This window comes from Halichoerus grypus, chromosome 6, assembly GCF_964656455.1.
Source record: "Halichoerus grypus chromosome 6, mHalGry1.hap1.1, whole genome shotgun sequence".
NCBI classification, from domain to species: Eukaryota; Metazoa; Chordata; class Mammalia; order Carnivora; family Phocidae; genus Halichoerus; species Halichoerus grypus.
In genome coordinates this window covers 3,946,682-3,962,974 of record NC_135717.1, presented here as the reverse complement: position 1 = coordinate 3,962,974, position 16,293 = coordinate 3,946,682, and the positions used below count along the sequence as shown (strand labels likewise).

Here is a 16,293-nt window from a genome sequence, read left to right as displayed (position 1 = left end):
GGGAGAAGCGGACTCCCTGCCGAGCAGGGAGCCTGATGTGGGACTCGATCCAGGGATTCCAGGATCATGACCTGAGCCGAAGGCAGTCACTTAACCAACTGAGCCACCCAGGCGCCCCTCCACATCATTTTAAAAGTCAAATGGTGTTGCAAGGATTATGAAGAAAACCAGCCATCCCCTGCTTCCTGTCTCCCTATTCTTGATTCCCTAATTTAAATCTTTTGGCTATTTCTTGTGGCCTTTTCATCCATATTTCTGTGTAATAACCTGTTTCTGTTGCTGGTTATTTTCCTCCGTTGACTTGTGTGGAAGATGAAGATTTGGCATGGACTGTCTGAGTCTTGAGTCCTGACTCTCCCATTTGTTAGTGTGAGACCGTGGGCAAGTTTCTTTACTTCTCTGAACCTTGGTTTTCTCATCTGTAAAATTAGGGAAAATAATAGTATCTACTTCATGAGATTGTTGTGAGGGTTAAATAGTGAATAACGTGAAAAACATTTAGAACAATATCTGGGATATAATAAGCACTTAGTAAATGTTTACTATTATTGTTATATCACCGCCCCCCCCCCGACCATGTTTATTTTCCCTATCCTCCCAATATATGTGAAGTACAGTTGTGTTTAAACCAGGTTTAGGACACCTGGGTGGCTCAGTCAGTTAAGCGTCTGCCTTTGGTTCAGGTCATGATCCCAGGGTCCTGGGATCAAGTCCCACATCGGGCTCTCTGCTCCGCGGGGAGCCTGCTTCTCCCTCTGCCTCTGTCTCTCATGAATAAATAAATGAAATCTTTAAAAAAAAAAAACAGGTTGGGGCGCCTGGGTGGCTCAGTCGTTAAGCGTCTGCCTTCAGCTCTGGTCGTGGTCCCAGTGTCCTGGGATCGAGCCCCGCATCGGGCTCCCTGCTCTGCGGGAAGCCTGCTTCTCCCTCTCCCACTCCCCCTACTTGTGTTCCCTCTCTCGCTGTCTCTGTCAAATAAATAAATCTTTAAAAAAAAAACAAAAACAACAACAAAAAAACCAAACAAACCAGGTTTATCATTATGGCTTTGACTTTGTAAATATTGTCCACATTTGAGCCAAGTAGTATAATAAAATTCACTTTTTTATTTCCTGGAGTTATTAATTGCCTTTTAAAAATAATTGCTGGGATTTCATAGAATCTCTGTCTTCCAATCTCTTAGAACACTTTGCATTTGGTCAGATCTGTATGAGCTGCTTATTTTCTTGGAGATTTCCTTCCTAGAGTTTTCCATCTTCCTGGTCTAGTCTGGTTTGCCTGGTGCTTGGGCCTGTTGTGGAGCCGTTATCCTTCGTACTCCCTTTACTCTCCGCTGTGTTCGACCTCCTGTTTCCTGACTCCCTTCCTTCCTTTTTTTCTGCCTTACTTCCTTGTTTTGGTAGGAGCACATCCTACAGTGGCTTTCTGTGAAAGAATCTATGGATGGCAAGGTTTTTGGAGACCTAGTATGCCTGAGAATGCCTTTAATTCTACCTTCATACTTGACTGGCATTTTGGAAATACTTTCCTCCTAATATTTGAAGGAATTGCAACATCACCTTTTAAAATTCCAGTGTTACTGGAGTGTGATGCTATTTTGATTCTCGACCTTCGTTTGTGAGCCTTTTTAAAAAAAATTCTTTTCCAAATGCTTAAAATCTTTTAGAACTACTAAAAGTCATGCTTCACCGCTTACTGACCATGTGGTCTTAGACATGCTTTAGTTGTGTTTTTTGTGAAATGAGGAATAGTGCCTACCTTTTCTATGAAGACTAAATGGGCTTATGTACATAAAGCCCAGAACTTTGGCACAAAGTAAGCCTGGTAGACAGTAATACTGTTAACTCTTCTTTTCATCATGGTTGTTCTGAAATTGTGCATGGATGTGCCTCATTGTGGGTTCTTTTGCATTTGCTGTGTTTGGTGCTCCATAGGCCATATTAATCTGGAAACTGAGGTCCTTCAGGATGAATTTTTTTTTTTTTTAAAGATTTTATTTATTTATTTATTTGACAGAGAGAGACACAGCGAGAGAGGGAACACAAGCAGGGGGAGTGGGAGAGGGAGAAGCAGGCCTCCCGCGGAGCAGGGAGCCCGATGCGGGGCTCGATCCCAGGACCCTGGGATCATGACCTGAGCCGAAGGCAGACGCTCAACGGCTGAGCCACCCAGGCGCCCCCAGGATGAAATTTTTTTGGTAATTTTTTGGAATTCATATTAATTCTATTAGTATTTTGTCATTTTCTTCCCACCACGTTTGCCATTCTCTCTAGTACTCCTATTCGTTAGATATTGGATCTCCTAGACTGATCACCTACTTTCCTTATACTTTTCTATTTTTTTTTTTTAAAGATTTTATTTATTTATTTGACAGAGAGAGAAATAGCAAGAGCAGGAACACAAGCAGGGGAAGTGGGAGAGGGAGAAGCAGGCTTCCAGCCGAGCAGGGAGCCCGACATGGGGCTCGATCCGAGGACCCTGAGATCATGACCTGAGCCGAAGGCAACGCTTAAAGACTGAGCTACCCAGGCGCCCCACACTTTTCTGTTTTCTATCTCTCTTTGTTTCTTCTGCTTTCTAGGAGATGTTCTTAACTGTCTTCTAACCTTAATATTTTTAATTTCTAGGAGCTCCTTCTTAAAATCTGGGTATTCCTCCATTTTTTTTTTTTTATAATTTTTATTTTTTGTTTTAAAGATTTTATTTATTTATTTGACAGAGAGACAGCTAGAGAGGGAACACAGGCAGGGGGGTGAGAGAGGGAGAAGCAGGCTTCCCGCCAAGCAGGGAGCCCAATGTGGGGCTCAATCCCAGGACCCTGGGACCATGACCCGAGTTAAAGGCAGACGCTTAACAACTGAGCCACCCAGGTGCCCCTTTTTTATAATTTTTTTAAAAAAATTATTTATTTGAGAGATAGCGAGCATAGAGGGAGAGTGAGAGGGAGAAGCAGACTCCCTGCTAAGCAGAGAGCCCGACGCAGGGTTTGATCCCAGGACCCCAGGACCCCAGGACCATGACCTGAGCTTGAGCCTGAGTGGAAGGCAGATGCTTAACCAAGGGAGTGACCCAGTTGCCCCTCCTCCTTTTCTTTTTTTTAAAGATTTTTATTTATTTGTTTTAGAGCGAGAGAAAGCTCTTGTGGGTGAGCGGGGGAGGGGCAGAGGGAGAGAGATGGAGAATCTTGAGCCAGCTCCACGCCCAGCATGGAGCCTGACGCGTGGCTCGATCTCATGACCCTGAGATCATGACCTGAGCCCAAATCAAGAGTCAGACGCTCAACTGACTGAGCCACCCAGGGGCCCCAGGAATTGCTTGTTTCTTGATAACGTCCCCGCCCAGGTTTAGGTTGCAATTTCCCTAGCTTCCCACCCTGCCAAGGTGTACCTCTCTGGTCCCCATTTCCCCACTTCCAAAATGTTGTGAGGTTGTCTCCTTTCCATTCCTGTCTCGTTTGTTTTCTCTCCATTGTAAACCACATGGCTGTCATTTTCGTGAGGTTCTGGCATATGGGAAAGGGTTTGTCATGACAGGTCTGTGTTGTCCCCACTTCCGGGATCCAGCCCACTCTCCTTCCCCTGGCGCCCGTGCCTGGGAGGGGTGGCCGCGTGCCTTGGTCCCCGCCATTCACTCCCAGGTTTCCTAGCTTTTGGCCCAGCGGTTCTAGAAGGCCCTCCGTGAGGGGGAGGAGAAAATCAATGGGGAGGTCGTCTGTAATTGCTATAAAGGGAGAATGTCTGGAGCCCTCGGGCCAGGCTGGGGTGGAGGCATTTGCATATCGCTGGCCCAGCTGAGGCCTTGACCCCCCTGGGCTGCTTCGGGATTCCCTGTATTTAGATTTGAGTACCTACTTTGTGGGCTGGGTTTCTGGTGGGGCCAGGCAAAGTCCCAGGCCACAGGGGTCCCTTATTCGGGGCTGGAAGTGGGCCTGGAGTTAAAGCCGGATTGGCCTTCTCTGGTGGCGGGGAGCTAAAGGATGCCTGTTGGGATCTGACCCCCTTGACGGGGAGAGGGTCAGGGTTGGCTCCCAGAAGGAGGGGAGGGAGGCTTGGTAGCCCTGGCTGAGAGAGCTGGAGGACCAAAGCTCAGTAGTATCAGGAGCTGGAGGGGAGGCGGGCTGGGGAGGGGAGGCCGGGGCGGGTCCAGCTGGACTCGTCCCCTCCTGGCAAGGCCAGGCTCCAGCCGGTTGATCTGGCCTGGTGGCTCCTGCAGCTCCCAGGCCTCTGCTTGGTTGGGGGAACCTCTGCAGCTCAGGACTCACAGCTGCCTGTCACACTGATGGGAGCCTGGGGACAGTGGCAGTGGCCACAGGCCCCGTGGCCCAGCCACGGCACCAAGAACATGCAGGGTAAGCCCCCAGCCCACGACCCCAGCCTGGAGCTCTGTCCCTCAGCCTTGCTTACCTATGTCCAGCGTCGGGGAGCCCTGCAGTCACGGCTGCTTTTCTTTCTCAATGCCTTAATTTTACTGTAGAGGCAAGTAAGGCACAGAGAGGTTGTGTTACCTCCTCAAGGCCACACAGCTGGGAAGAGAAGGGCTCTAGAAACGAGGCCTGAGCTCTCTGGTGGAAAGCCGGGGGTTGAGGAGAGCTACATCCTTGGTAGGAATTTTTCTTTCTCTTTCCTTTTTCCTTTCCTGGCTCATTTTAATTTATTTACTTGCTTCGGTTTGTGCAGATTTTGTTAGTGTGAGAGTTCATAAAAATTACTCGGAATGTGATATTTACTGTGTTAGGGTTCAGATTGGGCTCTCCACTCGCATTGACCTTTCTTCTGCGGATATTTGTTATCGGGGTTTAAGATCCACAGAGAAAGGAGCACAGATCATGGATGTACGGCTCTATTATTTTTTTCACAACCCCCCCCCACATAACCCTGGGTCACTGGCCCCTCCCTATCCCCAGGGGACCCCGTCCAACCCCCAGAGATTTGAGCTGTGCCCACACACTTCATGTGCAGTACGAGGAAGCGTGCAGTGTATTGTCTTCTGTGTGTTTTGCTGTGAGACTTCCCGTGGCCCTGGTCCGGGGGGTTGTCTTGCTTCTTGCTGGGGGGTGTTCATTGTATGACATGTCACAATGTGTTTATCCAGCTGTTGATGGACATTTGGGTTGTTTTCGGATTTTGACTATTACTGGTGGTTAGACTCTTAAATTTAGACTGGCTCTGTGCGTTTCTAGGCCTCGCCCTTGGGTGCATACCCGTGAGGGCACGGCTGGGTCAGGAAGGTTTGCACATTCTGCCAAACTGTTCTCCAGAGTGGCTGTACTAATTTATGCCTCCTCCAGACGTGTATTAATATTTAATATTGTCCCTCTTTCCTTGTTGACGTTAGCCCCTCTGGTGGGCGTGTAGTAGTTTTGATTCACATTTCCTCCCTAGTTTGAGAGGCTGAGTACTGGGGTGCCGGGAGCATGTGACTCTTAATGTTGGGATTGTGGGTTCGAGCCCCATGTTGGGTGGAGGGATTACTAAATAATAATAATAATAATAATAATAATAAAACTAAAAAAACCCAAAAAAGGCTGGTAGTCATTTTACTGGCCATTTTGATGTATTTGCTACCTTCCTGGTGCCCATTTCTACATTTTGTTGTCTTTCTCTTATTGATTTGCAGGAGTTCTTTATATATTCTGGATACAAACCCTTCCTTGGTGACATGATGCACAGATCTATTTCCATGTGGTGGCTCACCTTTTCTTTTTCTTAATGGTGTCCTGTGATGAATAGACATTTCTCATTTTTTTTTTATCTTTAGATGATAAGACGAGAGCAAGCAGGGTGGAGGGGCAGAAGGAGAGGGAGAGAGAGAATCTCAAGCAGACTCTGTTCTGAATGCGGAGCCCAACACAGGGCCCAATCCCTCGACCCTGAGACAATGACCTGAACCAAAATCAAGAGACGCTTAACTGACTGAGCCACCCAGGCACCCCTCTTTTAAGATGTATTATTTTTTAAGATTTTATTCATTTGTCAGAGTGAGCATGCACAAGCAGGGGGAGCAGCTGAGGGAGAAGCAGGCTCCCCACTGAGCAGGGAGCCTGATGCGGGACTCAATCCCAGGACCCTGGGATCATGACCTGAGCCAAAGGCAGACGCTTAACGACTGAGCCACCTAGGCGCCCCAACCCTTTGTGTTTCTATTCTTTTTTAACTGGTGAAGTGCGTACAAATTTACCATTTTTACGTGTTTAGGTGTCCAGTTCTGTGGTATTAAGTACATAATCACACTGCTGTGTCCCCACCGTCCATCTCCAGGACGTTTCCATCATACAAATTGTAAACCCTGTCCCATTAAACAATAACTCCCCACGCGCCTCCCCCAGCCCCTGGCACCTGCCCTTCCACTTTCTGTCTCTATGAACTTGGCTGCTCCAGGGGCTTCATAAAAGAGGCATCCTACTTTTGTCTTGGTTTTTGTCTTTCTGTGTCTAGCTTATTTCACTTAGCGTAACGTCCTCAAGAATCATCCGTATCGGAGCTCATGTCAGCTGCCTTTCTTTTTAAGGCTGAATCATACCCCGTCGTATGGATGGACCACATTCTGTTTATCCAGTGGATCCTTGGGTGGCTCCTACCTTTTGGCTCTTGCGGAGACTGCCACTGGGAATATGGGTGTGCACAGACCTCTCCGAGACTCTGCTTTCCATTTGTATGCGTGCGTGCACATACACACACACACACACACACACACACACACACAGTGCTGTGGGGATTTGGATTGGAGTGCTTTGAATCTCTCCATCAATTTGGCCGCAGTGAGCATCCTAGTAAGTACATCTGGTGATTTCCTTGGGAGGGACCCCCAAAAGCGGGTCTGTGCCTTTTCCGGGCTGAAGAGTTCTTCTGCTGATTTGCTTTCCAAAAGCTGGGAATGGGTTGGCCCTCTGCTCACCCTCCCTGGGCTGCTTCCCACCTCGCCCCCGCCCTCCCCACAGCCAAACCCCAAATGTGCTCATTCGACAGATGAAAATGACATCATCCCGTTTTAATACTTCTTTGTAATCCTAACGACAAATTTTTCACTGGATTCAGCCATTTACTGTCGTTGGTGATTTGCTTAGGATTCTTACTGAATGATAAGACTCTTTATACAGCGAAGGCTTTAACCCACTCTCTGGCTTAGATATTACAGAAGTCCCTGCGTCTCGGGATCAGTGGGAGTCTGAAGGTCATTTTATCCGGAGGGTCCTCACACTATTTTCAGCTGCTGTCATAGAAACGCCTGAGTCACATGTCGGTGCTCTGGGCTGGAATGAGCTCTTTTCTGGGTGATAACCCTGATTTGATCATGCTGATGAGATGCTCTGATAGCCTTTGGTGACACGGTAAAGGATGCCGCCCCTTTCCGAGGCCAGAACCTTTTAAGTAGGAAGGGACAATGTATTTGTTCTGTTGTGGTTAGGGGGAGGGGCCTTGGGGAGTGAAAATAGGAAAATAGGGTCTAGTGTCTGGGTGGTGTGGCTGAGTGGAAGAGTGTAGATTTTGGAGTCAGCCTCAATGCCTCATCTGCAAAAGGGTTAAGAACCCCCCCCACACCCCCTGCCATGGTTGACGGGGGTGGGGAGACAGAATGAAGCAAAGCCTTGAAGGCTTTAGCAAGCCTTATGCTGGCTGTGAAGTCTGGTCCCAGGAAAGGCCCCCCCCGCCCCGTTCTCCTTCCCTCAGCCCTAGCTGATCATGACCTTGCCCAGCCCTCCTATCCATAAATACTAATTGAGCACCTACTGTGTGCAGTATAGGGGTCACTTAAACCCACATTGTAACTCAGGGGCCTACAAAACTGGCCAAATTAGGTCCACCTGCTGTTTGTTTTCTCCCTTAAAGATCTTATTTATTTATTATTTATTTATTTTATTTTATTTAGAGTGCTAGCGGGGGGGGGGGAGGGGCAGAGGGAGGGGAAGAATCTCAAGGGGACTCTGTGCTGAGGCAGACCTGACCTGGGGCTTGATCTCACCACACTGAGGTCATGACCTAGGCTGAAATCAAGGAGTCAGCTGCTCAGCCAACTGAGCCACCCAGGCGCCCCACCTCCTGTTTCTGTAAATAAAGTTTTAATGGAACAAAGCCCCATAGTTGAGGTGGTCCCAGGCGCCCCACCTCCTGTTTTTGTAAATAAAGTTTTATTGGAACAAAGCCCAATAGTTGAGGTGGTCCCAGGCGCCCCACCTGTTTTTGTAAATAAAGTTTTATGGGAACAAAGCCCAGTAGTTGAGGTGGTGTCCGAGGCTGCTTTCCCTGCAGCCCGCAGAATAGGCCCACAGTGCGCAAATGACTTATTATCTGGCCCTTTCAAGAAAAAGCTTGCGGACTCCTGTTTCAGTGGGTGGAGGGGGACAATAAACAAGGAGCTACAATAAAGAAGGAACTAATGTGTATTTGGTATGAGAAATGGTGATAAGCACTATGGAGAAAAATAATTCAAGAAAGGGTGGGTGGGGTGGGGTGGGTTGCAATCTAAAATAGCATGGTTAACAAAATAAATAAATAGAACAGCACGGTTAGGGTTAGGCCAGGCCGTACTCTTCAAGTGTTACTTGAGGTGTAAGAGATGGGACTTTACAGACAACTTGCCATATCTGGAGGGAGGAATGGATTCCAGGCTGAGGTGCAAAGGCCCTGGGGTGCAGCCTGCAGGGCTGTGCTATTCTGTGTTCCAGCCCAGCCCATTTGCAGTGATAAAGTCCCTCACTGTTTACTAAACCTTTGTACCCACCCTGATCTCACCAAGTACCCGTCCCTGCTCCCACCAGTGAGGACTTCAGGTGCCCGTTACATAGCTTCTAGAAGGGTCCCCAGGGACTCCATCTGTTAAGAGGCAAGATGCCCCCGGCCAGAAGAGGTGGCCTCACTGTTACTCTGGGGGGTGTCTGCCAGCAGTTGGGGATAGCGCAGCCCCTTACAAAATGCGTCTGGATGGGCTTCATTCCCCAGCCCCTAGCACACGGTAGGCCTACATAAGCGTTGAGGGAGGGAGGGATGGACAGATGGTTGGACAGACGGCATGACGGACCTTCTCTGGATTCGAGTTCTGCCTTCTCGTGACCTTGGCCAGCCTTGGAGGCCGCCGACTCCTGAAACCCTTCCTGTGTTCCAGGTGTCAGAGAGGGGGGTGGCGATAGCTGAAAGCGGGCTGGCCAGCACCCCCAAACTCCTGGCTCCCTGCTGTGTTCCCGAGGTTCTTGTCCATGGGTGGCAGTATGTGGGGTGGGAGGGGCTGGGCTGTTGGTAGGTCTCAGTCTGGGGAGGGCAGGAAGGGGCACAGGGTGCTAGGGTCACCTTGCCCAGCTCCCTGCTGCTGATGCTCCCAGAGGGACCCTGAACCCCTCCCCCAGGCAGTGGAGGAGGCCCATTGTCCCGTAGCTGGGCCTCTGGGCCTCCTTTCTTGCCCCCGCTCCCACCCCGGGGCGCCCTTGCCCTCTCCTGGGGCACTGGGCACCAGAGAGGGAGAAGACCACTTTCTGAGTGCCTCCTAGGGGGTGGCTTCCCTCACTTTCCCTCTCTCCGCGGCTGGCTAGAGCTAAGGGCCCACCATGGTGGGATTCCCAAGCTGAGGGCTTGGGGTGGCGGTGTGCTTGTCACATTGCCTAAGCATCGCGGTCCCCCAGGCAACCTCTGAGCCTCAGTTTCTCAGTCTGTAAAATGAGGGTAACAAGGTTCCCGCGCTCCCAGGGCTGTGGGAGGTTGAGCCAGGATGGGTGACCGCTCTGCCCCTGGTGCCTGCCTCGCTCTGGGCTTTGGGGCGTCCAGGGTGGGGAGGCCGCTCTACCGGCCAGCGTGGCCCGGTGGGGGACACTGTGGTGTGGCATCGGAGGGGAGAGCAGAGCTTACCTGTGGTTTCTTTTTCAGTTCAAGGTGAAATTCATACTGTGGGCAATTGGCCATTTGAAAGTGTATGGTAGAGTAGTAAACAGTGCCTTTGTCATGGGCAATCACCAACTGTCTGGTTTCTAAATTAAAATTTGATTTTAGGGGCGCCTGGGTGGCTCAGTCAGTGAAGCATCCGACTCTTGGTTTCGGCTCAGGTCATGGTCCTCACAGTCGGTGGATCGAGCCCCGTGTCTGGCTCTGTGCTCAGGGCAGAGTCGGCTTCAGAGTCTCTCCCTCTCCCAACTGCTTGTGCTCTCTCTCTCTCAAATGAGTAAGTAAATAGAAAGTAAAGCTTTAAAAAAAAATAATAAAAATAGGGGCGCCTGGGTGGCTCAGTCGTTAAGTGTCTGCCTTCGGCTCAGGTCATGATCCCAGGGTCCTGGGATCGAGCCCCGCATCGGGCTCCCTGCTCGGCGGGAAGCCTGCTTCTCCCTCTCCCACTCCCCCTGCTTGTGTTCCCTCTCTTGCTGTGTCTCTCTCTGTCAAATAAATAAAATCTAAAAAAAATAAATAATAATAATAAAAATAAAATTTGATTTTAAGGAAGGGCAGATGGAATTTGGGTAGAGGAAGTGGTCCCTCTCAGACCCTGACCTTGAGCAGTCGCTCTGCTTCTCTGAGCCCCAGGGTTTGTCCCTGTAACTGGAGTAAAAACGTTAGCCCAGCATTGCCTGGCACTTCACAGAAGCATTTCACAAATCACCTTTCACTCTGTGATCCACTTCACGCGGCCTGGGGAAATTCAGAAACGCGCCCAAAGTCACAGAGCAAGTGGGCACTGGAGCTGGGGTTGGTCTTCCTGTCGTCCTTGGGGACCCCTCTGTCACCTCCCTTCCCATGGTGGAGGGACTGGGGAGTCAGAGGCCCCATCCCTGCCCCCCCTCCGGTTTCTGGCAGGGAGGAGCCTTCGCGGACTGTGGCTAAAGGAAGTCTAAATTAATTAAAATTTAATAAAATTAAAGATGTGTTTCCTCACCAGCCACACTTAAGTGTTCTGCGGCCACAAGTGGCTGGTGGCTGTTGTAGGGTCCACACAGACACGGAGCGTGCATCCGACACGGTTGGTTATGGGGCCAGTTACCCGTTGTGAACGGGGCACTTGCGGGAACACTCTGGCGGGTGCCCTGGTGGCCCTTGCGTGGCCGCCCCGACTGCTGGGCTCCGGGGTCCAGCTCTGCTCCCGGCCCAGCGCCCTGTGACCTGAGATTGTTGGGTGTCGTCAGGCCGGCAAGAAGAGTCCATAAATGACACGTGTGGCAGTGAAGCAGTTTAAGCACGCGTGATGGCGGGCGCCTGTCCGTGTTGGGGGAGTGTTCGCCGTTACTCTTCGGAAGGATGGTCGTTTGTGCGTTGTGGGTCGCTGGGGTTAGCGTCCCAGGCGTCCAGAGCAGGTGGCACCTCTAGCCACCAGGGGGCAGCCTGGGACCAGGGTGGGGGCAGGCCTGGCGCTGAGCCGAGGTGGGAGGGAGCGAGACGCCTCCCTCCTCGGGCTGTGCTGGAGGATTTCCAGCCAAGTCTGGGGAGAGTCCAGTGGGTCCCCAGGGGTGGGTGTGAGCAGCAGCAGGGCTGTGGAGCTAGACTTTGAGACGAGCACCAGGTTTGCTGGGGTGGGGGCGGGGCTTCACAAAGCCTCCCGGAGACCCTGGTGGCGCGGGGCCCGTCCCCCACCCCAGGGAGCCCAGGCCGCATGGCCTGGGATGGCGCGTGGTGTCCTCAGGGGTCAGGGGCTGTGCCTACACTCTCTCCTAATCCTGACATGTGTCTCTCTGCTCTGGCCCGGAGGGGATTAGAAACAATGCTGGCGTCTCCGTCCAAAAGCCGACACGTGCTGTGTGCCCAGGCAGGTCCTGGGCGCTGGATGTGGCGCGAAGTGAGGCTGACGGAGGGACTGACATTACCAAGTGCCACTGGTGGAGGCTTGGATGCAGTGGCCGGGAGGGCCCCACCGAAGGCGGAAGCGAGCCGGGAGGGTCCTCAGGGAGACCTGGGGCCTGGTCTGACGTGGGGCCGCGTGCCCGTTGCACAGAGTCGCGAACCTGCGGTCTGGGAGCGGCGCACGCTGGCCCGCGCTCTTTCCGGGCCACCAGCATCCCGGCCGGACCCGGGGAAGGGAGTTTGCGCGCCGTTGAGCCCCTGTGGCGGGCGGGAGCCGTTGGTGGCATCCGGGCACCAACGCCCCACCAGGCCTTGGGTGCTGCTGGGCGGGTTTCACAAGCCTGGGCAGGGGCAGGCCTGGGCCACCCGGCTTCCGTGCGGCCCGGGGCAGGAAGAGCTGGTGGCTGATGTAAGCCCTTGCGCAAACCTCTGGCTGCCGGCTTCCGGAGCCTTCTACCCGCCTGCCTGCCAAGGAGGAAGCCTGGGGCCTAGCGGGGCCCAGAGGCCCTGCCGCCCAGGCTGGGGCCACATGGGTGTACTGACCGGCCACCATGGCCCTGGGTCCCGAAGGCTTGGCTCTGGAGTCTGGTGAGGGGGCTGCGTGAGGCTGGGCTGGAGCGTGGGGGGCTCCCCAGGCGCGGGGTGCTGGTGATGGCGCATGTGGCCAGAAGGGGTCCCCCTCCTGCCTGCTGTAGTCTCCACTCCGGAGGACCAAGGCGGAGGCCCTGCCCCTTGCAGCCTTGGTTTCCCCGCGTGCACCCCAAAGGGAGTGGGCGGACATTCTGGCATCGGGTGCCCCCGGGACGTAGTGAGTGAGCACCTGTTGTACACAGACCTGCATACCGGGCTGTTGGGGACCCAGAGGTCGGACGGGGCTCTGTGAGCCCCCTGTGGGCTGGGCCCCCCGGAGTCAGTTCTCTGGGTCACTGCAGACGGTACCCGCTTCACGGGGATGCGGAGACGGTAGCCCGAGGGGGCACACGGAGAGGCCCTGAGCTCCCGCTGGCCAGAGCGGGCTCCTGCTGGGTGCTTGGTGACCCTCATGCTCAGCTCTGTGTGCAGGCCTCTGCCCCTCCTCCTGGGGGCGTTGGGGGAGGGTTCGGAATCCCCACGGACTGTGGGCTGCTGCCGTGTTGTTATTCTCGTTCAATTCACGCTTCCCTCTTCGCTACAGTTCTTAAGTATTCCCGTTTTGCAGATGAGCAAACTGAGGCCAGGGAAGGGAGGTCCCCTGCCCAAATATCACAGGCCTCCCTCTAGCCCGTGACCTGGAGGCCTGCTGGGATCTTCCCCTGAAGGGTGGGGTGTATGGATCTTGAGGGCCAGAGCCCCTGGGTGGCCACAGTGAGGGGGCGTCCCTCCTGGCGTGGGCCTGGCCAAGTGGGGCGTGGCAGGGGTGTCTTTCCACCCAGGCCCCAGCACATTGTTCTCCCCGGCAGCGGCTGGCCACCGCACCCCCCATCTGAGGGACCTCGGGTGGGAGGCCCAGGGCTCTCCTTCTTGTGCTCTCGCCAATTCGCTGTAGCCCTGGGATGTTTGCTGGGTGTGTATTCCCGGTCGTGGCTCACTGGCTGTGGGACCAGTCACTTCCCAGCCCCCAGCATCAGCTTCCTCATGCCTTAAATGGGCGCGTGGTTCCTCCCGCACCAGGCTTGCTGAGGCTGGCCGAGGACGACTCCTCAGAACTCAGCAGGGCTGCTGTGGGGTCCTCAAGGAGGTCATTCTCTGACTTGTGGGATCCTCCCTGATCCAGGCGCTCAGAGCATGAGCAGGGGTTTGGACCCTGAGCCCCCCACCTCCTCGCTCTGTGGCCTCAGGAGGTCCCTGCCCCCAGCTGTGCCTCAGCTTTCATCAGCAGGTTGGGGGGACCGTCCCCTCCTGCCGAGCGCTGGGTGCCCTGGAGGTGAGGGCCTTCGATGGTGGTGGGCTTCCTTTTGGCTGTTCCTCTGGGGGCTGCACTTGCAGGTTTTTGAAGTACTGGGTCTGGTTGAGGTGACAGGCCTGTCCTGAGCCCAAGGGTCTGGGGTGGGGCGGAAGGGTTTCTTTGGTGTTCCTGCCAGTGTCAGCTCCGAGAAGTGGGGGGAGACATGGGGAACGCGGGGTATTGGGCCGGGGAGTGGGGGCCTGGTGGGTGCCTGACAGCCCCCCCTTCTCTCTGCAGGCGAGGCCTTCTTGGGCAGCTTTGTGGCCAGCGGGATGGGGCCCTCAGCCTCGTCCCATGGGAGCCCCGTGCCCCTGCCCTCTGACCTCTCCTTCCGCTCCCCTACCCCCAGCAACCTGCCTATGGTGCAGCTATGGGCCGCTCATGCCCATGAAGGTAAGGAGTGTGCCAGGTGGGCGGGGCTGAGGGCTGTGGGCCAATGTCCCTGGCACCTCTCCATCCTGCCCACTCCCTTCCACCTCTGGTCATCTCTCCTGCGGTGGTTGGGGGTGGGGGGCAAGCCCTGGTCGTTCAGCCTCCCTGCTGTTTCTCAAATGCTCAGTGCTTCCTCTGGTCACTGCCACAGGGCCTTTGCACAAGTCAGTTCCCTCTGCTGCAGCTCCTAACTTAACCCACTGTTCGTCCTTTAGGGCTCAACTGACCCCCCTCCCCCCGGCCACCTCTCGCTTGTGAAGACAGATTATTTTCTTACCAGAGTGAGCTCTGAGGGCAGGGCCTAGTTTGTTCTGCTCACCGCTGTCTCCCTGGGGGCCCTCCATAATCACTGTTGGAGCAATGGGACCAGGGCCATAGGGCTTTCCTTGGCAGTTCTTCAGTGGTGCTCGTAAATGTGGCCGTCTGGGAGCCTTGCAAATCCTGGACCTCCCTGGAGCCTCACTTTTCCCTCTGTCAGTGAAGAGATAGGCCGGGGGGACCCTGAGCTCCTTCCCCGCCTCTGGTGGCCTTTGGATGCTGGGTCCTGGGAGCACCCACTGCAGGCTGAGGGCTTTCCTGGGCTTTTCACGGCTCACTGTCTGCCCACGTCCTCCTCTGTGCCCGAGTCTCTCCAAGTACCCGTCATCATGTGTACCTCCCATGGAGGGGGTGGACCTGCCTCTCTAGGCCCGGGATGGTGGGCAGTCCTTTGGGGCTGGGGTCCCATTTGAGCCTCCCACTTTAGCCAGCCAGGGCGGGGCTGGAGAGGTCTGAAGAACAGACGCTGCCTGGTGTCTCCGTGCCACCAGCTTGTGCCTCTGCCCTGACTCCTTTTTCTCCCGTGTCGCAAACACCAGTAATGTAGGAACGGTTACAAACCCGTGCACGCGCTGCACAGCTGGACTCAGCGTGTCCCCACGACCAGCTGTGAGAGGGGGACTGCTAGGTCTCTTTTCCAGACGAGAAAGCACAGGGATCCCATGCGATGTTTCCAGGGCTGAAAGAGATCATGTGTATCAGGTGGTCTTGGTTATTCGGTGATTGTTGTTAACGCCATTGTCAGGTGGTGCTGTGGGAGGAGCATGGGTCCTGTGTGGCCAGGGACAGGCCCTGGATCTCTGGCCTCAGAGGGAGCCACTGGGGGCACGTGGGACCTGCGTCTCAAGGACCTCCGATAGGCCCGTGGTCCGGGAGGACCTTCCCCCACACCTGCCTGCTCGCCAGCCCGCCTGCCTTTCTGGGCCCTGCTGTGCGGCTCTTTGGGCCTCCATTCCCCGTGGGCCCTCAGAGGAGTCTCATTTCTTTCTCTGTGGCTACCCTCCCGTCTTCTCTGTCCCACGAAGCCCTGATTCTGGGCAGCACTGGTGGGGAGAGACTAGGAGGATCCTCACCAGGAGGCATTCCTTCCTGGCCTGGGAGACCTGGCAGCTGCAGATGCTGGGTGCGCTGATAGTCAGAGCAGGTGAGTGACCTGGTCGGGCTCACACAGCAGAGAAGGGACTCATTAAATCAGTAAACCGCTCCACCGAGTCTGTGTTGGGCTGAGGTTAACATTCCCAGTGACTTCCATTCAAAGTCAGGCTCCTCTGCTGTGTGACTTTGGGCCAGTGGTCCTCCCTGAGCCTCTGTTTTCTCACCTATAAAGTGAGGATGTTAAGAGTATCTGCCTCAACAGGCTTTTGTTTTGTTGAAGTTTAAATAAGAATAACAAAGGCAAAGCAGTGGGCAGCGTTTGGCCTGTGGTTAAGCTGTCCTCACCGTCCCCTGCCTCCTTGGATCCATTCTGATCCTCTTTCTGGGGGATTTGAGAGCCCAAGCCCCTGGGGGCTGCCTGGGCCTGGAGGGAGGCCTGAAGTGCCAGGTCTGGAGGGGGTGGGGGCAGGCCTGCCCTGGGGAGCTGGCCGCAAATCTCAGGGCTCCCTGAACCAGGGGGCTGACAGCTAAAATACTTTATTCTCAAGAAAAAGAGAGGGATGGAAGGAAGTTCCTCGTGGGAGTCCATGCGGTGGGACAGTTCAGTTTTTCTCTTCTCTCTTCCAGGCTTCTCCCATCTGCCCAGCGGGCTGTACCCATCCTACCTCCACCTGAACCACCTGGAGCCCCCCAGCAGCGGGAGCCCCCTCCTCAGCCAGCTGGGCCAGCCCAGCATTTTCGATACCCAGAAAGGTATGATGAGGGGGCAGGAGCGGG

The 16,293-nt window shown here is 54.2% G+C and overlaps 1 protein-coding gene across 6 annotated transcripts in view; it reads left to right on the top strand.

Moving 5' to 3' along the window:
• TNRC18 (trinucleotide repeat containing 18) overlaps window positions 1-16,293 on the top strand; it is an 87,549-nt gene that overhangs the window by 9,114 nt on the left and 62,142 nt on the right. For 4 of the 6 annotated variants that reach the window (XM_078074278.1, XM_078074274.1, XM_078074275.1 and 1 more), the window contains 2 exons: window positions 13,909-14,064; window positions 16,144-16,269. In XM_078074278.1, coding sequence (XP_077930404.1) covers window positions 13,944-14,064; window positions 16,144-16,269 — 247 coding nt within the window. In that variant the 5' untranslated portion in view covers window positions 13,909-13,943. Of the gene's footprint in view, window positions 1-12,187; window positions 12,336-13,908; window positions 14,065-16,143; window positions 16,270-16,293 lie in introns of those variants that run through there. The other 2 variants (XM_078074276.1, XM_078074277.1) reach the window with 2 other exon arrangements.